Genomic DNA, 24613 nt, shown 5'->3' with positions numbered 1-24613 from the left:
CTGTTATCCATGGGAATCACAGTCAACCCTCAATCAGTTATCCATGGATATCACAGTCAACCCTCAATCACTGTTATCTATGGGTATCACAGTCAACCCTCAATCACTGTTATCCATGGGAATCACAGTCAACCCTCAATCAGTTATCTATGGGTATCACAGTCAACCCTCAATCACTGTTATCTATGGGTATCACAGTCAACCCTCAATCACTGTTATCCATGGGAATCACAGTCAACCCTCAATCAGTTATCCATGGATATCACAGTCAACCCTCAATCACTGTTATCTATGGGTATCACAGTCAACCCTCAATCACTGTTATCCACGGGAATCACAGTCAACCCTCAATCAGTTATCCATGGATATCACAGTCAACCCTCAATCACTGTTATCTATGGGTATCACAGTCAACCCTCAATCACTGTTATCCATGGGAATCACAGTCAACCCTCAATCAGTTATCCATGATATCACAGTCAACCCTCAATCACTGTTATCTATGGGTATCACAGTCAACACTCAATCACTGTTATCCATGGGTATCACAGTCAACACTCAATCAACATCAGATCAATACGGATTAGATTTATTTGGGGGGGGGGGGGTAAAACTATTTCAAATGTAAATGTCAGACGGTGTCCATGGTTACCTGCGCTGCAGGATGAACAGATGATCTGGACTCCAGGTCTGGACCGCTCCGTGAACTTATCCTGACTGAACACACACGTCAGCGTTAATACCAGCCTGTCTCTCTCTCTCTCTCTGTGTGTCTCTGTGTGTCTGTGTGTGTCTGTGTCTGTGTCTGTGTCTGTGTCTGTGTCTGTGTCTGTGTGTGTGTGTGTGTGTGTCTCACCCGAACTTCAGAGTGCGTGCGTCCCACTGCCAGAAACAGATGGTCCCGTCGGCTCCAGTGGAGGACAGGAACCGCTTAGAACCACTGACCAGAGGAGAGAACTACACAGAGACAACCAATCAGAGGAAAGAACTACAACACAACAACCAATCAGAGGAGAGAACTACACAGAGACAACCAATCAGAGGAGAGAACTACAACACAACAACCAATCAGAGGAGAGAACTACAACACAACAACCAATCAGAGGAGAGAACTACAACACAACAACCAATCAGAGGAGAGAACTACAACATACCGTATACCGGGGTATTTGGAAATAGCCACGGGATGGTTTTTCAATAAAAAAAATTTATCCAATAAGTTTTTTTTTAAAATACATTTGAATATTTGTAGCTACTTTTTAAGTAGATACCCACAGTCAACTTGTGCAATTCACCTGTCACACACTTTCTCATTATGAAGTATACCGGTAGTCCCCAGTCAAGTGGTGTTTGTTTACAAGCACACAACAACTACAAACCGGAGCCTTAAGAGTCACTCACTGTTGTGCAACATGTACCAGTCGATCTAATACAGTATGGAATTCACTAGAACACGTACCAGTCGATCTAATACAGTATGGAATTCACTAGAACACGTACCAGTCGATCTAATACAGTATGGAATTCACTAGAACACGTACCAGTCGATCTAATACAGTATGGAATTCACTAGAACATGTACCAGTCGATCTAATACAGTATGGAATTCACTAGAACACGTACCAGTCGATCTAATACAGTATGGAATTCACTAGAACATGTACCAGTCGATCTAATACAGTATGGAATTCACTAGAACACGTACCAGTCGATCTAATACAGTATGGAATTCACTAGAACATGTCGATCTAATACAGTATGGAATTCACTAGAACACGTGTCGATCTAATACAGTATGGAATTCACTAGAACATGTCGATCTAATACAGTATGGAATTCACTAGAACACGTACCAGTCGATCTAATACAGTATGGAATTCACTAGAACACGTACCAGTCGATCTAATACAGTATGGAATTCACTAGAACACGTACCAGTCGATCTAATACAGTATGGAATTCACTAGAACATGTCGATCTAATACAGTATGGAATTCACTAGAACACGTACCAGTCGATCTAATACAGTATGGAATTCACTAGAACACGTACCAGTCGATCTAATACAGTATGGAATTCACTAGAACACGTACCAGTCGATCTAATACAGTATGGAATTCACTAGAACATGTCGATCTAATACAGTATGGAATTCACTAGAACACGTACCAGTCGATCTAATACAGTATGGAATTCACTAGAACACGTACCAGTCGATCTAATACAGTATGGAATTCACTAGAACATGTCGATCTAATACAGTATGGAATTCACTAGAACACGTACCAGTCGATCTAATACAGTATGGAATTCACTAGAACATGTCGATCTAATACAGTATGGAATTCACTAGAACACGTACCAGTCGATCTAATACAGTATGGAATTCACTAGAACACGTACCAGTCGATCTAATACAGTATGGAATTCACTAGAACATGTCGATCTAATACAGTATGGAATTCACTAGAACATGTCGATCTAATACAGTATGGAATTCACTAGAACATGTCGATCTAATACAGTATGGAATTCACTAGAACATGTCGATCTAATACAGTATGGAATTCACTAGAACATGTCGATCTAATACAGTATGGAATTCACTAGAACATGTCGATCTAATACAGTATGGAATTCACTAGAACATGTCGATCTAATACAGTATGGAATTCACTAGAACATGTCGATCTAATACAGTATGGAATTCACTAGAACATGTCGATCTAATACAGTATGGAATTCACTAGAACATGTCGATCTAATACAGTATGGAATTCACTAGAACATGTCGATCTAATACAGTATGGAATTCACTAGAACATGTCGATCTAATACAGTATGGAATTCACTAGAACATGTCGATCTAATACAGTATGGAATTCACTAGAACATGTCGATCTAATACAGTATGGAATTCACTAGAACATGTCGATCTAATACAGTATGGAATTCACTAGAACATGTCGATCTAATACAGTATGGAATTCACTAGAACACGTCGATCTAATACAGTATGGAATTCACTAGAACACGTCGATCTAATACAGTATGGAATTCACTAGAACACGTCGATCTAATACAGTATGGAATTCACTAGAACACGTCGATCTAATACAGTATGGAATTCACTAGAACACGTTGATCTAATACAGTATGGAATTCACTAGAACACGTTGATCTAATACAGTATGGAATTCACTAGAACACGTTGATCTAATACAGTATGGAATTCACTAGAACATGTTGATCTAATACAGTATGGAATTCACTAGAACATGTTGATCTAATACAGTATGGAATTCACTAGAACATATTGATCTAATACAGTATGGAATTCACTAGAACATATTGATCTAATACTGTATGGAATTCACTAGAACATATTGATCTAATACAGTATGGAATTCACTAGAACATGTCGATCTAATACAGTATGGAATTCACTAGAACATGTCGATCTAATACAGTATGGAATTCACTAGAACATGTCGATCTAATACAGTATGGAATTCACTAGAACATGTCGATCTAATACAGTATGGAATTCACTAGAACATGTTGATCTAATACAGTATGGAATTCACTAGAACATGTCGATCTAATACAGTATGGAATTCACTAGAACATGTTGATCTAATACAGTATGGAATTCACTAGAACATATTGATCTAATACAGTATGGAATTCACTAGAACATGTCGATCTAATACAGTATGGAATTCACTAGAACATGTCGATCTAATACAGTATGGAATTCACTAGAACATGTCGATCTAATACAGTATGGAATTCACTAGAACATGTTGATCTAATACAGTATGGAATTCACTAGAACATGTTGATCTAATACAGTATGGAATTCACTAGAACATGTTGATCTAATACAGTATGGAATTCACTAGAACATGTTGATCTAATACAGTATGGAATTCACTAGAACATGTTGATCTAATACAGTATGGAATTCACTAGAACATGTTGATCTAATACAGTATGGAATTCACTAGAACATGTTGATCTAATACAGTATGGAATTCACTAGAACATGTCGATCTAATACAGTATGGAATTCACTAGAACATGTCGATCTAATACAGTATGGAATTCACTAGAACATGTCGATCTAATACAGTATGGAATTCACTAGAACATGTCGATCTAATACAGTATGGAATTCACTAGAACATGTCGATCTAATACAGTATGGAATTCACTAGAACATGTCGATCTAATACAGTATGGAATTCACTAGAACATGTCGATCTAATACAGTATGGAATGCACTAGAACATGTCGATCTAATACAGTATGGAATGCACTAGAACATGTCGATCTAATACAGTATGGAATTCACTAGAACATGTCGATCTAATACAGTATGGAATTCACTAGAACATGTCGATCTAATACAGTATGGAATTCACTAGAACATGTCGATCTTATACAGTATGGAATTCACTAGAACATGTCGATCTAATACAGTATGGAATTCACTAGAACATGTTGATCTAATACAGTATGGAATTCACTAGAACATGTTGATCTAATACAGTATGGAATTCACTAGAACATGTCGATCTAATACAGTATGGAATTCACTAGAACATGTCGATCTAATACAGTATGGAATTCACTAGAACATGTCGATCTAATACAGTATGGAATTCACTAGAACATGTCGATCTAATACAGTATGGAATTCACTAGAACATGTCGATCTAATACAGTATGGAATTCACTAGAACATGTCGATCTAATACAGTATGGAATTCACTAGAACATGTCGATCTAATACAGTATGGAATTCACTAGAACATGTCGATCTAATACAGTATGGAATGCACTAGAACATGTCGATCTAATACAGTATGGAATTCACTAGAACATGTCGATCTAATACAGTATGGAATTCACTAGAACATGTCGATCTAATACAGTATGGAATGCACTAGAACATGTCGATCTAATACAGTATGGAATTCACTAGAACATGTCGATCTAATACAGTATGGAATTCACTAGAACATGTCGATCTAATACAGTATGGAATTCACTAGAACATGTCGATCTAATACAGTATGGAATTCACTAGAACATGTCGATCTAATACAGTATGGAATTCACTAGAACATGTCGATCTAATACAGTATGGAATTCACTAGAACATGTTGATCTAATACAGTATGGAATTCACTAGAACATGTTGATCTAATACAGTATGGAATTCACTAGTACATGTTGATCTAATACAGTATGGAATTCACTAGAACATGTTGATCTAATACAGTATGGAATTCACTAGAACATGTACCAGTCGATCTAATTCCTCCCCCTCCTAGCTACCTGAGGTTCCATTCCTCCCCCTCCTAGCTACCTGAGGTTCCATTCCTCCCCCTAGCTACCTGAGGTTCCATTCCTCCCCCTCCTAGCTACCTGAGGTTCCATTCCTCCCCCTAGCTACCTGAGGTTCCATTCCTCCCCCCCTAGCTACCTGAGGTTCCATTCCTCCCCCTAGCTACCTGAGGTTCCATTCCTCCCCCTCCTAGCTACCTGAGGTTCCATTCCTCCCCCTAGCTACCTGAGGTTCCATTCCTCCCCCTAGCTACCTGAGGTTCCATTCCTCCCCCTAGCTACCTGAGGTTCCATTCCTCCCCCTAGCTACCTGAGGTTCCATTCCTCCCCCTAGCTACCTGAGGTTCCATTCCTCCCCCTCCTAGCTACCTGAGGTTCCATTCCTCCCCCTCCTAGCTACCTGAGGTTCCATTCCTCCCCCTCCTAGCTACCTGAGGTTCCATTCCTCCCCCTAGCTACCTGAGGTTCCATTCCTCCCCCTCCTAGCTACCTGAGGTTCCATTCCTCCCCCTAGCTACCTGAGGTTCCATTCCTCCCCCCCTAGCTACCTGAGGTTCCATTCCTCCCCCTCCTAGCTACATGAGGTTCCAATCCTCCCCCTCCTAGCTACATGAGGTTCCATTCCTCCCCCTCCTAGCTACCTGAGGTTCCATTCCTCCCCCTCCTAGCTACCTGAGGTTCCATTCCTCCCCCTCCTAGCTACCTGAGGTTCCATTCCTCCCCCTCCTAGCTACCTGAGGTTCCATTCCTCCCCCTCCTAGCTACCTGAGGTTCCATTCCTCCCCCTAGCTACCTGAGGTTCCATTCCTCCCCCTCCTAGCTACCTGAGGTTCCATTCCTCCCCCTAGCTACCTGAGGTTCCATTCCTCCCCCCCTAGCTACCTGAGGTTCCATTCCTCCCCCTAGCTACCTGAGGTTCCATTCCTCCCCCTCCTAGCTACCTGAGGTTCCATTCCTCCCCCTAGCTACCTGAGGTTCCATTCCTCCCCCTAGCTACCTGAGGTTCCATTCCTCCCCCTAGCTACCTGAGGTTCCATTCCTCCCCCTAGCTACCTGAGGTTCCATTCCTCCCCCTAGCTACCTGAGGTTCCATTCCTCCCCCTCCTAGCTACCTGAGGTTCCATTCCTCCCCCTCCTAGCTACCTGAGGTTCCATTCCTCCCCCTAGCTACCTGAGGTTCCATTCCTCCCCCTCCTAGCTACCTGAGGTTCCATTCCTCCCCCTAGCTACCTGAGGTTCCATTCCTCCCCCCCTAGCTACCTGAGGTTCCATTCCTCCCCCTCCTAGCTACATGAGGTTCCAATCCTCCCCCTCCTAGCTACATGAGGTTCCATTCCTCCCCCTCCTAGCTACCTGAGGTTCCATTCCTCCCCCTCCTAGCTACCTGAGGTTCCATTCCTCCCCCTCCTAGCTACCTGAGGTTCCATTCCTCCCCCTCCTAGCTACCTGAGGTTCCATTCCTCCCCCTCCTAGCTACCTGAGGTTCCATTCCTCCCCCTAGCTACCTGAGGTTCCATTCCTCCCCCTCCTAGCTACATGAGGTTCCATTCCTCCCCCTCCTAGCTACCTGAGGTTCCATTCCTCCCCCCCTAGCTACCTGAGGTTCCATTCCTCCCCCCCCTAGCTACCTGAGGTTCCATTCCTCCCCCTAGCTACCTGAGGTTCCATTCCTCCCCCTCCTAGCTACCTGAGGTTCCATTCCTCCCCCTAGCTACCTGAGGTTCCATTCCTCCCCCTCCTAGCTACCTGAGGTTCCATTCCTCCCCCTAGCTACCTGAGGTTCCATTCCTCCCCCTAGCTACCTGAGGTTCCATTCCTCCCCCTCCTCCCCCTCCTAGCTACCTGAGGTTCCATTCCTCCCCCTAGCTACCTGAGGTTCCATTCCTCCCCCCCTAGCTACCTGAGGTTCCATTCCTCCCCCTCCTAGCTACATGAGGTTCCAATCCTCCCCCTCCTAGCTACATGAGGTTCCATTCCTCCCCCTCCTAGCTACCTGAGGTTCCATTCCTCCCCCTCCTAGCTACCTGAGGTTCCATTCCTCCCCCTCCTAGCTACCTGAGGTTCCATTCCTCCCCCTCCTAGCTACCTGAGGTTCCATTCCTCCCCCTCCTAGCTACCTGAGGTTCCATTCCTCCCCCTAGCTACCTGAGGTTCCATTCCTCCCCCTCCTAGCTACCTGAGGTTCCATTCCTCCCCCCCCTAGCTACCTGAGGTTCCATTCCTCCCCCCCCTAGCTACCTGAGGTTCCATTCCTCCCCCTAGCTACCTGAGGTTCCATTCCTCCCCCTCCTAGCTACCTGAGGTTCCATTCCTCCCCCTAGCTACCTGAGGTTCCATTCCTCCCCCTCCTAGCTACCTGAGGTTCCATTCCTCCCCCTAGCTACCTGAGGTTCCATTCCTCCCCCTAGCTACCTGAGGTTCCATTCCTCCCCCTCCTCCCCTCCTAGCTACCTGAGGTTCCATTCCTCCCCCTCCTAGCTACCTGAGGTTCCATTCCTCCCCCTCCTAGCTACCTGAGGTTCCATTCCTCCCCCTCCTAGCTACCTGAGGTTCCATTCCTCCCCCTCCTAGCTACCTGAGGTTCCATTCCTCCCCCTAGCTACCTGAGGTTCCATTCCTCCCCCCCCTAGCTACCTGAGGTTCCATTCCTCCCCCTAGCTACCTGAGGTTCCATTCCTCCCCCTCCTCCCCCTCCTAGCTACCTGAGGTTCCATTCCTCCCCCTCCTAGCTACCTGAGGTTCCCTTCCTCCCCCTCCTAGCTACCTGAGGTTCCATTCCTCCCCCTAGCTACCTGAGGTTCCATTCCTCCCCCTCCTAGCTACCTGAGGTTCCATTCCTCCCCCTCCTAGCTACCTGAGGTTCCATCCCTCCCCCTAGCTACCTGAGGTTCCATTCCTCCCCCTCCTAGCTACCTGAGGTTCCATTCCTCCTCCTAGCTACCTGAGGTTCCATTCCTCCCCCTCCTAGCTACCTGAGGTTCCATTCCTCCCCCTCCTAGCTACCTGAGGTTCCATTCCTCCCCCCCCTAGCTACCTGAGGTTCCATTCCTCCCCCTAGCTACCTGAGGTTCCATGCCTCCCCCTCCCCCTAGCTACCTGAGGTTCCATGCCTCCCCCTAGCTACCTGAGGTTCCATTCCTCCCCCTAGCTACCTGAGGTTCCATTCCTCCCCCTAGCTACCTGAGGTTCCATTCCTCCGCCTCCTCCCCCTCCTAGCTACCTGAGGTTCCATTCCTCCCCCTCCTAGCTACCTGAGGTTCCATTCCTCCCCCTAGCTACCTGAGGTTCCATTCCTCCGCCTCCTCCCCCTCCTAGCTACCTGAGGTTCCATTCCTCCCCCTCCTAGCTACCTGAGGTTCCATTCCTCCCCCTCCTAGCTACCTGAGGTTCCATTCCTCCGCCTCCTCCCCCTCCTAGCTACCTGAGGTTCCATTCCTCCCCCTCCTAGCTGCCTGAGGTTCCATTCCTCCCCCTCCCTGCCTGAGGTTCCTCCTAGCTACCTGAGGTTCCATTCCTCCCCCTAGCTACCTGAGGTTCCATTCCTCCCCCTCCTAGCTACCTGAGGTTCCATTCCTCCCCCTAGCTACCTGAGGTTCCATTCCTCCCCCTAGCTACCTGAGGTTCCATTCCTCCCCCCCTAGCTACCTGAGGTTCCATTCCTCCCCCTAGCTACCTGAGGTTCCATTCCTCCCCCTAGCTACCTGAGGTTCCATTCCTCCCCCTCCTAGCTACCTGAGGTTCCATTCCTCCCCCTCCTAGCTACCTGAGGTTCCATTCCTCCCCCTCCTAGCTACCTGAGGTTCCATTCCTCCCCCTCCTAGCTACCTGAGGTTCCATTCCTCCCCCTCCTAGCTACCTGAGGTTCCATTCCTCCCCCTCCTCCCCCTCCTAGCTACCTGAGGTTCCATTCCTCCCCCTCCTAGCTACATGAGGTTCCATTCCTCCCCCTCCTCCCCCTCCTAGCTACCTGAGGTTCCATTCCTCCCCCTCCTCCCCCTCCTAGCTACCTGAGGTTCCATTCCTGCCCCTAGCTACCTGAGGTTCCATTCCTCCCCCTAGCTACCTGAGGTTCCATTCCTCCCCCTAGCTACCTGAGGTTCCATTCCTCCCCCTAGCTACCTGAGGTTCCATTCCTCCCCCTCCTAGCTACCTGAGGTTCCATTCCCCCCCTCCTCCCCCTCCTAGCTACCTGAGGTTCCATTCCTCCCCCTCCTCGCTACCTGAGGTTCCATTCCTCCCCCTCCTAGCTACCTGAGGTTCCATTCCTCCCCCTCCTAGCTACCTGAGGTTCCATTCCTCCCCCTAGCTACCTGAGGTTCCATTCCTCCCCCTAGCTACCTGAGGTTCCATTCCTCCCCCTCCTAGCTACCTGAGGTTCCATTCCTCCCCCTCCTAGCTACCTGAGGTTCCATTCCTCCCCCTCCTCCCCCTCCTAGCTACCTGAGGTTCCATTCCTCCCCCTCCCCCTAGCTACCTGAGGTTCCATTCCTCCCCCTCCTAGCTACCTGAGGTTCCATTCCTCCCCCTCCTAGCTACCTGAGGTTCCATTCCTCCCCCTCCTAGCTACCTGAGGTTCCATTCCTCCCCCTAGCTACCTGAGGTTCCATTCCTCCCCCTCCTCCCCCTCCTAGCTACCTGAGGTTTCATTCCTCCCCCTCCTAGCTACCTGAGGTTCCATTCCTCCCCCTCCTCCCCCTCCTAGCTGCCTGAGGTTCCATTCCTCCCCCTCCTAGCTACCTGAGGTTCCATTCCTCCCCCTCCTCCCCCTCCTCGCTACCTGAGGTTCCATTCCTCCCCCTCCTCCCCCTCCTAGCTACCTGAGGTTCCATTCCTCCCCCCCTAGCTACCTGAGGTTCCATTCCTCCCCCTAGCTACCTGAGGTTCCATACCTCCCCCTCCTCCCCCTCCTAGCTGCCTGAGGTTCCATTCGTCCCCCTAGCTACCTGAGGTTCCATTCCTCCCCCTCCTCCCCCTCCTAGCTACCTGAGGTTCCATTCCTCCCCCTAGCTACCTGAGGTTCCATTCCTCCCCCTCCTCCCCCTCCTAGCTACCTGAGGTTCCATTCCTCCCCCTCCTAGCTACCTGAGGTTCCATTCCTCCCCCTCCTCCCCCTCCTAGCTGCCTGAGGTTCCATTCCTCCCCCTCCTCCCCCTCCTAGCTGCCTGAGGTTCCATTCCTCCCCCTCCTCCCCCTCCTAGCTACCTGAGGTTCCATTCCTCCCCCTCCTAGCTACCTGAGGTTCCATTCCTCCCCCTAGCTGCCTGAGGTTCCATTCCTCCCCCTAGCTACCTGAGGTTCCATTCCTCCCCCTCCTCCCCCTCCTAGCTGCCTGAGGTTCCATTCCTCCCCCTAGCTACCTGAGGTTCCATTCCTCCCCCTCCTCCCCCTCCTAGCTACCTGAGGTTCCATTCCTCCCCCTCCTAGCTACCTGAGGTTCCATTCCTCCCCCTCCTCCCCCTCCTAGCTGCCTGAGGTTCCATTCCTCCCCCTCCTCCTAGCTGCCTGAGGTTCCATTCCTCCCCCTCCTCCCCCTCCTAGCTACCTGAGGTTCCATTCCTCCCCCTCCTAGCTACCTGAGGTTCCATTCCTCCCCCTAGCTGCCTGAGGTTCCATTCCTCCCCCTAGCTACCTGAGGTTCCATTCCTCCCCCTCCTAGCTGCCTGAGGTTCCATTCCTCCCCCTCCTCCCCCTCCTAGCTGCCTGAGGTTCCATTCCTCCCCCTCCTAGCTACCTGAGGTTCCATTCCTCCCCCTAGCTGCCTGAGGTTCCATTCCTCCCCCTAGCTACCTGAGGTTCCATTTCTCCCCCTCCTAGCTACCTGAGGTTCCATTCCTCCCCCTCCTCCCCCTCCTAGCTGCCTGAGGTTCCATTCCTCCCCCTCCTCCCCCTCCTAGCTGCCTGAGGTTCCATTCCTCCCCCTCCTCCCCCTCCTAGCTGCCTGAGGTTCCATTCCTCCCCCTCCCCCCCTTCCTAGCTGCCTGAGGTTCCATTCCTCCCCCTCCTAGCTGCCTGAGGTTCCATTCCTCCCCCTCCTAGCTACCTGAGGTTCCATTCCTCCCCCAATAAACCAATCAGAGGAGAGAAGTAGAGGACAGGAAACTACAGGACCTCCTCCTACCTGTAGAGAGGTGATGGATGCAGAGTGGCCTTCCAGTACAGCTAGAGGAACACAGGTCTGAAGACACCATACTCTGATGGTCTTATCACAGCTACCTGCAGCTAGCATGGTGTTCTCATAGCTCACCTGGTGAGAGAGAGACACAGATATACACACGCAGAAATATATACACACACATCTATACACACACACACACAAAGCTATATATACACACACACACAAATCACACAGAAAAAGCTATATATACACACACACAAACACAGATACACACAAAGTTATTCACACACACACACACACACACACACACACTAGCACAACAAACAATAAAGAGTTGATTGTTTGCGAGATGGGAGTGTGTGTGTGTGTGTTAACTCTATCCATGTCAGAGATCTCTCTCATGGTGACCAGTGACTGAACAGGTCTGTATAGATCAGTCTGTCAATACTAATCACCTGATCAATACATTTAAAGTTACTGTCCAGTCAAAATCTCACTTTTAAAAAGTTAAATATTCTGTTAACTCAAACCCAAATAATGTTGTTGACTCATTCCAAACTCGTATTTGAGAAAAATCACCATTGATTGTTTGCGAGGTGGATGTGTGTGTGAACTCACAGCCATGTCTGAGATCTCAGCAGCATGTCCTCTCAGCGTGGCCAGTAGACGCCCCTCGTCCGTCCCCCAGATCTTCACCAGGCAATCGTCTGAACCCTATACACACACACACACACACACACACACACGTCATTATTATCATATATGAAACACCAACAAAATCAATCAAATAACCAATTACACATACAATATTATACAGTCAGTCATTGGTCAAACAAACTTAAACTGGACAGTCAGTCAGCCAGTCAGTTAGTCTATAACTGGATAATCAGTCAGTCAGTCAGTCTGTCTATAACAGGACAGCCAGTCAGTCTATAACTGGACAATCAGTCAGCCAGTCAGTCTATAACAGGACAATCAGTCAGCCAGTCAGTCTATAACAGGACAGTCAGTCAGACAGTCAGTCTATAACAGGACAGTCAGTCAGTCAGTCTATAACAGGACAGTCAGTCAGTCTATAACAGGACAGTCAGTCAGCCAGTCAGTCTATAACAGGACAGTCAGTCAGTCAGTCTATAACAGGACAATCAGTCAGCCAGTCAGTCAATAACAGGACAATCAGTCAGTCAGTCTATAACAGGACAATCAGTCAGCCAGTCAGTCTATAACAGGACAGTCAGTCAGTCAGTCTATAACAGGACAGTCAGTCAGTCTATAACAGGACAGTCAGTCAGCCAGTCAGTCTATAACAGGACAGTCAGTCAGTCAGTCTATAACAGGACAATCAGTCAGCCAGTCAGTCAATAACAGGACAGTCAGTCAGTCAGTCTATAACAGGACAGTCAGTCAGTCAGTCAGTCTATAACACAGCCCCAACTCTATTACACAGCCCTAACACTATTACACAGCCCTAACACTATTATACAGCCCTAACACTATTACACAGCCCTAACACTATTATACAGCCCTAACACTATTATACAGCCCTAACACTATTACACAGCCCTAACACTATTACACAGCCCTAACACTATTACACAGCCCTAACACTATTATACAGCCCTAACACAGCCCTAACACTATTACACAGCCCTAACACTATTATACAGCCCCAACACTATTACACAGCCCTAACACTATTACACAGCCCTAACACTATTACACAGCCCTAACACTATTACACAGCCCCAACACTATTACACAGCCCCAACACTAGTACACAGCCCTAACACTATTACACAGCCCTAACACTATTACACAGCCCTAACACTATTACACAGCCCTAACACTATTACACAGCCCTAACACTATTACACAACCCTAACACTATTACACAGCCCCAACACTATTACACAGCCCCAACACTATTACACAGCCCTAACACTATTACACAGCCCTAACACTATTACACAGCCCTAACACTATTACACAGCCCTAACACTATTATACAGCCCTAACACAGCCCTAACACTATTACACAGCCCTAACACTATTACACAGCCCCAACACTATTACACAGCCCCAACACTAGTACACAGCCCTAACACTATTATACAGCCCTAACACTATTATACAGCCCTAACACTATTACACAGCCCTAACACTATTATACAGCCCTAACACTATTACACAGCCCTAACACTATTACACAGCCCTAACACTATTATACAGCCCTAACACAGCCCTAACACTATTACACAGCCCTAACACTATTATACAGCCCTAACACAGCCCTAACACTATTACACAGCCCTAACACTATTACACAGCCCCAACACTATTACACAGCCCCAACACTAGTACACAGCCCTAACACTATTACACAGCCCTAACACTATTACACAGCCCTAACACTATTACACAGCCCTAACACTATTACACAGCCCTAACACTATTACACAACCCTAACACTATTACACAGCCCCAACACTATTACACAGCCCCAACACTATTACACAGCCCTAACACTATTACACAGCCCTAACACTATTACACAGCCCTAACACTATTACACAGCCCTAACACTATTACACAGCCCTAACACTATTACACAGCCCTAACACTATTACACAGCCCTAACACTATTACACAGCCCTAACACTATTACACAGCCCTAACACTATTACACAGCCCTAACACTATTACACAGCCCTAACACTATTACACAGCCCTAACACTATTACACAGCCCTAACACTATTACACAGCCCTAACACTATTATACAGCCCTAACACTATTACACAGCCCTAACACTATTATACAGCCCTAACACAGCCCTAACACTATTACACAGCCCTAACACTATTACACAGCCCTAACACTATTACACAGCCCTAACACTATTACACAGCCCTAACACTATTACACAGCCCTAACACTATTACACAGCCCTAACACTATTACACAGCCCTAACACTATTATACAGCCCTAACACTATTACACAGCCCTAACACTATTACACAGCCCTAACACTATTACACAGCCCTAACACTATTACACAGCCCTAACACTATTACACAGCCCTAACACTATTTTACAGCCCTAACACTATTACACAGCCCTAACACTATTATACAGCCCTAACACAGCCCTAACACTATTACACAGCCCTAACACTATTATACAGCCCTAACACAGCCCTAACACTATTATACAGCCCTAACACTATTATACAGCCCTAACACTATTATACAGCCCCAACACAGCCCTAACACTATTATACAGCCCTAACACTATTACACAGCCCTAACACAGCCCTAACACTATTACACAGCCCTAACACTATTATACAGCCTGTATATACATTCAGCCCATGACTCTCTACTGTAAGTCTCTGGATCAGAGAGTCTGCTAAATGACTCACTACTCTAAGTCTCTCTGGATAAGAGAGTCTGCTAAATGACTCTCTACTGTAAGTCTCTGGATAAGAGAGTCTGCTAAATGACTCACTACTGTAAGTCTCTCTGGACAAGAGAGTCTGCTAAATGACTCTCTACTGTAAGTCTCTGGATAAGAGAGTCTGCTAAATGACTCTCTACTGTAAGTCTCTGGATAAGAGAGTCTGCTAAATGACTCTCTACTGTAAGTCTCTGGATAAGAGAGTCTGCTAAATGACTCACTACTGTAAGTCTCTCTGGACAAGAGAGTCTTCTAAATGACTCTCTACTGTAAGTCTCTGGATAAGAGAGTCTGCTAAATGACTCTCTACTGTAAGTCTCTGGATAAGAGAGTCTGCTAAATGACTCTCTACTGTAAGTCTCTGGATAAGAGAGTCTGTTAAATGACTCACTACTGTAGTGGCTCTGGATCAGAGAGTCTGCTAAATGACTCTCTACTGTAAGTCTCTGGATAAGAGAGTCTGCTAAATGACTCTCTACTGTAAGTCTCTGGATAAGAGAGTCTGCTAAATGACTCACTACTCTAAGTCTCTCTGGATCAGAGAGTCTGCTAAATGACTCTCTACTGTAAGTCTCTCTGGATAAGAGAGTCTGCTAAATGACTCTCTACTGTAAGTCTCTCTGGATAAGAGTCTGCTAAATGACTCACTACTGTAAGTCTCTCTGGATAAGAGAGTCTGCTAAATGACTCTCTACTGTAAGTCTCTCTGGATAAGAGAGTCTGCTAAATGACTCACTACTGTAAGTCTCTCTGGATAAGAGAGTCTGCTAAATGACTCTCTACTGTAAGTCTCTCTGGATAAGAGAGTCTGCTAAATGACTCACTACTGTAAGTCTCTCTGGATAAGAGAGTCTGCTAAATGACTCACTACTGTAAGTCTCTCTGGATAAGAGAGTCTGCTAAATGACTCTCTACTGTAAGTCTCTCTGGGTAAGAGTCTGTTAAATGACTCTCTACTGTAAGTCTCTCTGGGTAAGAGTCTGTTAAATGACTCTCTACTGTAAGTCTCTCTGGATAAGAGAGTCTGTTAAATGACTCTCTACTGTAAGTCTCTCTGGGTAAGAGTCTGTTAAATGACTCTCTACTGTAAGTCTCTCTGGATAAGAGAGTCTGTTAAATGACTCTCTACTGTAAGTCTCTCTGGATCAGAGAGTCTGTTAAATGACTCTCTACTGTAAGTCTCTCTGGGTAAGAGAGTCTGTTAAATGACTAAAATGTAAAGATGTAAATAAAACACACTTTCTTCCCAAAAGAACTGGGGTCAAGAGGTCAGACCTCACCATGTGACCTCACCACATATAAACCTTATACTGAAAATCCCTCCAGATGTGGAAACCCGCTACACACACACACACACACACATACGCTGGGTGTTCTTACGGTGAAGATGCGGCGTCCAGTGCGGTCGAAGGTGACGCAGTAGACAGAGGACAGATGTCCCAGAATCCTCTTGTGCATTTTCATGTGTGCGTAGACCGCTGTGGGAAGGAGCTGCCCCAGCCGGTACAAACCAATCAGACGACGGCTATGACCTGTCTCCACTACACACACACACACACACACACACACACACACACACACACACACACACACACACACACACACACACACACACACACACACACACACACACACACACACACACACACACACACACACACACACACACACAGAGTTGTCAGTTACAGCGTCATACCTAACAATACGACCTGTTTCCTTCACATCACTGTGTTATATTCTAGATGTTATTCTGTTCATTAAGTCATTAAAGTCCTGGACGGACTGGATCAACATAATCAAAACAACAATATTTAACCAATCAGAGGCAGCCTACCAATGCTGGGCGGGCTCCCGTAGATGACTGGCGGCTCTGGGGGCCTACCACAGTGCAGCGCTGCCAGGGCCGAACCCTTCCACACCACATGTTTACAACCTGCAGGAACACACACACACACAACCCAAACACACACACACACACACAACCCAAACACACACACACACACACACACACACACACAACCCAAACACACACACACACACACACAACCCAAACACACACACACACACACACAACCCCAAACACACACACACACACACACAACCCAAACACACACACACACAACCCAAACACAGTGGCTCTCTGTAGTAAGTGTAAATACTAAGAATTAGTACTTTATTATGTACGTATTGTAATATCCATGCATTTAACTTGGTTACAAAGTAATACTGACTCTTATTGGTGTGTAGCAGGCCAACATGTCATGTGATTACAATACGGACTCTTATTGGTGCGTAGCGGGCCAAAATGTCATGTGATTACAACACGGACTCTTATTGGTGCGTAGCAGGCCAACGTGTCATGTGATTACAATACTGACTCTTATTGGTGTGTAGCAGGCCAACGTGTCATGTGATTACAATACTGACTCTTATTGGTGTGTAGCAGGCCAACGTGTCATGTGATTACAATACTGACTCTTATTGGTGTGTAGCAGGCCAACGTGTCATGTGATTACAATACGGACTCTTATTGGTGCGTAGCAGGCCAACGTGTCATGTGATTACAATACGGACTCTTATTGGTGCGTAGCAGGCCAACGTGTCATGTGATTACAACACGGACTCTTATTGGTGTGTAGCAGGCCAACGTGTCATGTGATTACAATACGGACTCTTATTGGTGCGTAGCAGGCCAACGTGTCATGTGATTACAATACGGACTCTTATTGGTGCGTAGCAGGCCAACGTGTCATGTGATTACAATACGGACTCTTATTGGTGCGTAGCAGGCCAACATGTCATGTGATTACAATACGGACTCTTATTGGTGTGTAGCAGGCCAACATGTCATGTGATTACAATACTGACTCTTATTGGTGCGTAGCAGGCCAACATGTCATGTGATTACAATACTGACTCTTATTGGTGTGTAGCAGGCCAACATGTCATGTGATTACAATACTGACTCTTATTGGTGCGTAGCAGGCCAACATGTCATGTGATTACAATACTGACTCTTATTGGTGCGTAGCAGGCTAACATGTCATGTGATTACAACACGGACTCTTATTGGTGCGTAGCAGGCCAACATGTCATGTGATTACAATACTGACTCTTATTGGTGCGTAACAGGCCAACATGTCATGTGATTACAGTACTGACTCTTATTGGTGCGTAGCAGGCTCTGTCGCCCCGCCCCCAGCAGACTGTGGACCCCGGGGACGCTGGCAGGAACCTCCTTCTCCAGAAGAGGACACACTCTCTGGCACACCTGCAGCAGGTGGTCCGGACCGATGTGGCCATACAGCTTCACCTGCACACACACACACACACACACACACACACACACACACACACACACACACACACACACACACACACACACACACACACACACACACACACACACACACACACACACACACACACACACACACACACACACACACACACACACACACACACACACACACACACACACACACACACACACACACACACACACACACACACACACACACACAGTGAATTCAGGTTAAGATTAAACGTTACAACTGACCACCCAAAAGAACAGTCCCAGGCCAGTACGACAACAGTCCTTCTGTGTCCTCATTCAATCAACTGTATTCAATACATTTACATTCAGTACAATTACAATCAACTGTATTCAATACATTTACATTCAGCCCCTCTGTTTCCCAATTAGACTCTCTCTCCTCAGTTATCAGTACATTCAGCCCCTCTGTTTCCCAATTAGACTCTCTCTCTCCTCAGTTATCACTACATTCAACCCCTCTGTTTCCCAATTAGACTCTCTCTCCTCAGTTATCAGTACATTCAACCCCTCTGTTTCCCAATTAGACTCTCTCTCTCCTCAGTTATCACTACATTCAACCCCTCTGTTTCCCAATTAGACTCTCTCTCCTCAGTTATCACTACATTCAACCCCTCTGTTTCCCAATTAGACTCTCTCTCTCCTCAGTTATCACTACATTCAGCCCCTCTGTTTCCCAATTAGACTCTCTCTCCTCAGTTATCAGTACATTCAGCCCCTCTGTTTCCCAATTAGACTCTCTCTCCTCAGTTATCACTACATTCAACCCCTCTGTTTCCCAATTAGACTCTCTCTCTCCTCAGTTATCACTACATTCAGCCCCTCTGTTTCCCAATTAGACTCTCTCTCTCCTCAGTTATCACTACATTCAGCCCCTCTGTTTCCCAATTAGACTCTCTCTCCTCAGTTATCAGTACATTCAACCCCTCTGTTTCCCAATTAGACTCTCTCTCTCCTCAGTTATCAGTACATTCAACCCCTCTGTTTCCCAATTAGACTCTCTCTCTCCTCAGTTATCACTACATTCAACCCCTCTGTTTCCCAATTAGACTCTCTCTCTCCTCAGTTATCACTACATTCAACCCCTCTGTTTCCCAATTAGACTCTCTCTCTCCTCAGTTATCAGTACATTCAACCCCTCTGTTTCCCAATTAGACTCTCTCTCCTCAGTTATCACTACATTCAACCCCTCTGTTTCCCAATTAGACTCTCTCTCCTCAGTTATCACTACATTCAACCCCTCTGTTTCCCAATTAGACTCTCTCTCTCCTCAGTTATCAGTACATTCAACCCCTCTGTTTCCCAATTAGACTCTCTCTCTCCTCAGTTATCAGTACATTCAGCCCCTCTGTTTCCCAATTAGACTCTCTCTCTCCTCAGTTATCAGTACATTCAACCCCTCTGTTTCCCAATTAGACTCTCTCTCTCCTCAGTTATCAGTACATTCAACCCCTCTGTTTCCCAATTAGACTCTCTCTCCTTAGTTGTCACTACATTCAGCCCCTCCCCTTTGCACCCCCAAACACATAATGACCCTTTAACACAATCTCATTGGTCTGCAGATGTGATCCATTTGATAAGAACACAGACAGCCACAGACAGATACATATACAGCCACAGACAGATACATATACAGCCACAGACAGATACAGCCACAGACAGATACAGCCAGCCAGACATATACAGACAGCCACAGACAGCCACAGACAGATACAGTCACAGACATATACAGCCAGCCACAGACAGATACAGCCACAGACAGATACAGCCACAGACATATACAGCCAGCCACAGACAGATACAGCCACAGACAGATACAGCCACAGACAGATACACCCACAGACAGATACAGTCACAGACATATACAGCCAGCCACAGACATATACAGCCAGCCACTTGTTTTATTAAAATAAATAAAGACACCAAATATCACTATCGTCACTACATTACTAGTATTGGTGCCGTCATAGAATCAATGTTCAAAATGACTCCTTAATACGAATCAATAATACCATCTACTACAGGGGGGAAACGATGATCCTGATAGTATTATCAGAATTAGTGTTGTTATTAATATAATAATAATAATATATTTCAACTATTTACTATCATTACTAATATTATTATCACCATTATTATTATAATGACTATTATTTGAACATAATTAGCAGTAATTATAATGTGGATTATTAGTAATAGTAGTGGCATTTTAAATGTAGTCTTTATAAATTAGTGTGTCTAGATGTCTGATCATTTGAATAAAAACCTTCCGTGTAAATAACGGTCATCTTTAGACATTTGTGTGGTCAACCTAGTGGCTAGATGTTTATAACTCAACATAAATGTATAGGTTAAAAACGGTCGGTCTGTCTGTCTGTCTGGCAATACAATCCTTATTCCTCCATTGTGTCTAATAACTAGGAACATGTCGCATCTTAAAACGAAGCCGCGGAAGAATCATCACGCAGACAGAGAGACATTAGGCCTGGTCGACCGCGCTCCACAACCCTGCTCACTGGCGGAGGGAGAAACGGCAGAGCGAGGAAGGAGCGGAGGAGGGAGGGAGAAGCGAGGGAGAAAGGGAGGGAGGAGCGGAGGAGAGAGGCAAGAGGAGTGGAGGAAGGGAGGGAGGAGCAGAGGAAGAGGGAGGAGGGCGGGAGGGAGAAACAGAGCGGAGGAGGCAGGAGGGGGGAGAAGTGGAGGAAGAGGGAGGAAGGAGGGCGGGAGGGAGGAGCCAGGGAGGGAGGGAGGAGTGATGGGTCAGTAAGACACTGACTATCGTTGTTCTATAATAGATTTAGTTTTAGATGAGACCGCTACATCTGATTCATGTTAGAAAGATAGAGCATAGGTCATTATTTTGATAATTTCCCCTAAAAATCTCAAAACTCTTAAGTCTAAAATAAATGTTATAATGGCATTGCATGGTGTTTTCCATGCCATCATGCCCAATATGTAAAATCACCATGTAGGCTAATAACCTGTTAATTAACCCATTAATTAATAAAGCCATAAGAATAGGGCATCAGCTCAATATATGCCTCCCTCTCTCCCCATCTCCTTCGGTCCTGTATGCCTAACACCCCCCCCCCCCGCCACAACTCCTTCTGATAAAACGCTCTTCAGAAGGCTGTATTTCTTTGTGATATGACAGTTCATATTCTCCTAAAAGCTGTGTTTCACCTCGTCCCGTTATCCACACGGTTCCCGACAGCAGGAGCTGGGCGCCTCTATCTCGCTGTGTCGCAGGAGTCCCTCCCCCCCGCGCTCCAACACCACAACACTCATGACGTACCAACATTTCACACACATTTCCACTACTAATCAAATGTTTTGGACATGCCTGTCACCAAACTCACACTCCAGGGTCCCATATAAAGCAGGACCCTGACCCCTGATCCCTTCTGGCCCGGGTTGGGTTCGGGTTTTCGCTTACAAATCCTTTTGACTTTTTTCTCCTACTTAAAAAAAATTGCGCGAAATTCAATTTTTATTTAGCTCTCTCTAAAAAAAACTTTTTGGTAGGTTATAGATCAGCCTTACCAAATCCTCGTATTTCCCATGGTGCTCCTTCCCCGTCCAGTCCCGTCGTGTGGGCAGTAGCTGCAGCACAGACACACAGTTCACTCCGATCAGTAACGCCATAAACGCGTCTATTTGTGTTTTAAAACATTAAAATGAGAAATGTGCTTAAAAAATCAACATGAGAAAGTACAGAGAGAGAGCCGCGACATGCGACGCGAACAGACACACTTACTCACCTCCTTCTCCTCCACCTCACGGATCAACGTCTGGAAATATAATTTATAAAAAAATAAATCACACAACGAGACAAACCTGGGAATATAGTAAATAATTGTAAAGTAGCATCTGACCCACCTCCGCTGCGTTCTGGCACGGTCCAGCCTGTAGAAAGCGGGCGATTAGGAAGTAGAGTTCTGTAGAGGCGAGAGAGGACGGAGCGGTGAGTTACAGAGGACGCAGGAGCGGTGAGTTACAGAGGAAGCAGGAGCGGTGAGTTACAGAGGACGCAGGAGCGGTGAGTTACAGAGGACGCAGGAGCGGTGAGTTACAGAGGACGCAGGAGCGGTGAGTTACAGAGGACGGAGCGGTGAGTTACAGAGGACGCAGGAGCGGTGAGTTACAGAGGACGCAGGAGCGGTGAGTTACAGAGGACGCAGGAGCGGTGAGTTACGGAGGACGCAGGAGCGGTGAGTTACGGAGGACGCAGGAGCGGTGAGTTACGGAGGACGCAGGAGCGGTGAGTTACAGAGGACGCAGGAGCGGTGAGTTACAGAGGACGCAGGAGCGGTGAGTTACAGAGGACGCAGGAGCGGTGAGTTACAGAGGACGCAGGAGCGGTGAGTTACAGAGGACGCAGGAGCGGTGAGTTACAGAGGACGCAGGAGCGGTGAGTTACAGAGGACGCAGGAGCGGTGAGTTACAGAGGACGCAGGAGCGGTGAGTTACAGAGGAAGCAGGAGCGGTGAGTTACAGAGGACGCAGGAGCGGTGAGTTACAGAGGACGCAGGAGCGGTGAGTTACAGAGGACGCAGGAGCGGTGAGTTACAGAGGACGCAGGAGCGGTGAGTTACAGAGGACGCAGGAGCGGTGAGTTACAGAGGACGCAGGAGCGGTGAGTTACAGAGGACGCAGGAGCGGTGAGTTACAGAGGACGCAGGAGCGGTGAGTTACAGAGGACGCAGGAGCGGTGAGTTACAGAGGACGCAGGAGCGGTGAGTTACAGAGGACGCAGGAGCGGTGAGTTACAGAGGACGCAGGAGCGGTGAGTTACAGAGGACGCAGGAGCGGTGAGTTACAGAGGACGCAGGAGCGGTGAGTTACAGAGGACGCAGGAGCGGTGAGTTACAGAGGAAGCAGGAGCGGTGAGTTACAGAGGACGCAGGAGCGGTGAGTTACAGAGGACGCAGGAGCGGTGAGTTACAGAGGACGCAGGAGCGGTGAGTTACAGAGGACGCAGGAGCGGTGAGTTACAGAGGACGCAGGAGCGGTGAGTTACAGAGGACGCAGGAGCGGTGAGTTACAGAGGACGCAGGAGCGGTGAGTTACAGAGGACGCAGGAGCGGTGAGTTACAGAGGACGCAGGAGCGGTGAGTTACAGAGGACGCAGGAGCGGTGAGTTACAGAGGACGCAGGAGCGGTGAGTTACAGAGGACGGAGCGGTGAGTTACAGAGGACGCAGGAGCGGTGAGTTACAGAGGACGGAGCGGTGAGTTACAGAGGACGGAGCGGTGAGTTACAGAGGACGCAGGAGCGACGCAGATAGAAATTAAAACATCTAAAATGTCACATATTCAGCTTTTACTCACCAGAACTCAGCTGTGCGACTATTTTACTGTCTGATTCCATTTTGGGGTTGTTTTTAAGAGTCCTGGGCCGAGTTAGTCTGAGGAAGTGTGCCCTATAGTCGTCACTGTTTACCCTGCAGGAAGACGCTTCCTGCATTCAAACCACAGCACCGCCAGGCCTGGCCACACAACAAACCCCTCCGCGCTGCCGTCAAATAGGACCTCCTACGGGCTCGGGCCTGAACAGCACGACACATCGACAACACCTGAATAACTGATATGATAGTTATACCAAGGTGTGTAAAGTATACTTAGGTGTGTAAAGTCATCGTTAAGTTGTTTTATTTATCCATCCACACCCCCTCTATTTAACGCGCATGCCCTCCACGCAGGAATACCAAACAGGCTATTTTACGCACGGAACGTCGGAGGCTGCAGAAATGGCAGAGGGAAGCCTGGATCAGACAAAATGTGTAAAGACATATGACTAGTGATTCGATAGTGCTATTTAGAGTGTTTATGGTTTACAAACTGCTACAAAGTAATCGTTACTCGCAGCTCTTTATGGAGGTTATGATCATATATAAACTCGTCAGATCTAGGTTGTTCGTAAATTCACTCTGGCTATCTACTCCGATTTCAGACCCGTCTCGTCTGAGTCCAAGAGCGCAGAATAACTGATGAATTTACAAACGCTCAACACCCGTTGAATATGACCGGTGTCAGTAAACGTTATTAAATTGTTGCCAGCGGCACAGTTAGTCACCAACGCTCTATAGAACAACCAAACAGCTCTGCTACGGGCGAGGTAAATGGTCGGATTGGGGTGTACTCATGTGTGTCTGGAAGTAGCTATCCAACTTTAGCCAGTTAGCTTGGGTGCTTGACTGCCGTTGGTAGGTCAGAAGGCTCTGATCAACTCGACTCCTCCGCTAGAGCGTCCAGTGTGCGCTCTGAACGCAGAGAGCGAAACGCTCTAGATTTACAAACGGACTATCTGACAGCGCGCTGAATTTACGAATTGATAATCTGACAACTCTCTG

General features: G+C 47.1%; 1 protein-coding gene across 3 annotated transcripts in view; it reads right to left on the bottom strand.

The window, feature by feature from the left end:
* The window catches only part of phip (pleckstrin homology domain interacting protein), a 111074-nt gene extending 87330 nt beyond the window's left edge, over window positions 1–23744 (bottom strand). For all 3 annotated transcript variants that reach the window (XM_071412409.1, XM_071412411.1, XM_071412410.1), the window contains exons 1-11: window positions 23592–23744; window positions 22141–22199; window positions 22023–22052; window positions 21805–21864; window positions 18090–18240; window positions 16762–16860; window positions 16308–16468; window positions 12089–12184; window positions 11474–11599; window positions 857–957; window positions 653–717 (exon numbers count right to left, since the gene is read on the bottom strand). In XM_071412409.1, the coding sequence (XP_071268510.1) occupies window positions 653–717; window positions 857–957; window positions 11474–11599; window positions 12089–12184; window positions 16308–16468; window positions 16762–16860; window positions 18090–18240; window positions 21805–21864; window positions 22023–22052; window positions 22141–22199; window positions 23592–23727 (1084 nt within the window). In that variant the 5' untranslated portion in view covers window positions 23728–23744. The remainder of the gene's footprint in view (window positions 1–652; window positions 718–856; window positions 958–11473; window positions 11600–12088; window positions 12185–16307; window positions 16469–16761; window positions 16861–18089; window positions 18241–21804; window positions 21865–22022; window positions 22053–22140; window positions 22200–23591) is intronic.
* Between the last annotated feature and the right edge of the window lie 869 nt (window positions 23745–24613).

This window comes from Salvelinus alpinus, chromosome 8, assembly GCF_045679555.1.
Source record: "Salvelinus alpinus chromosome 8, SLU_Salpinus.1, whole genome shotgun sequence".
Lineage (NCBI taxonomy): Eukaryota > Metazoa > Chordata > Actinopteri > Salmoniformes > Salmonidae > Salvelinus > Salvelinus alpinus.
The sequence above is the reverse complement of the archived record's forward strand: the minus strand, read 5'-3'. Positions and strand labels throughout refer to the sequence as shown.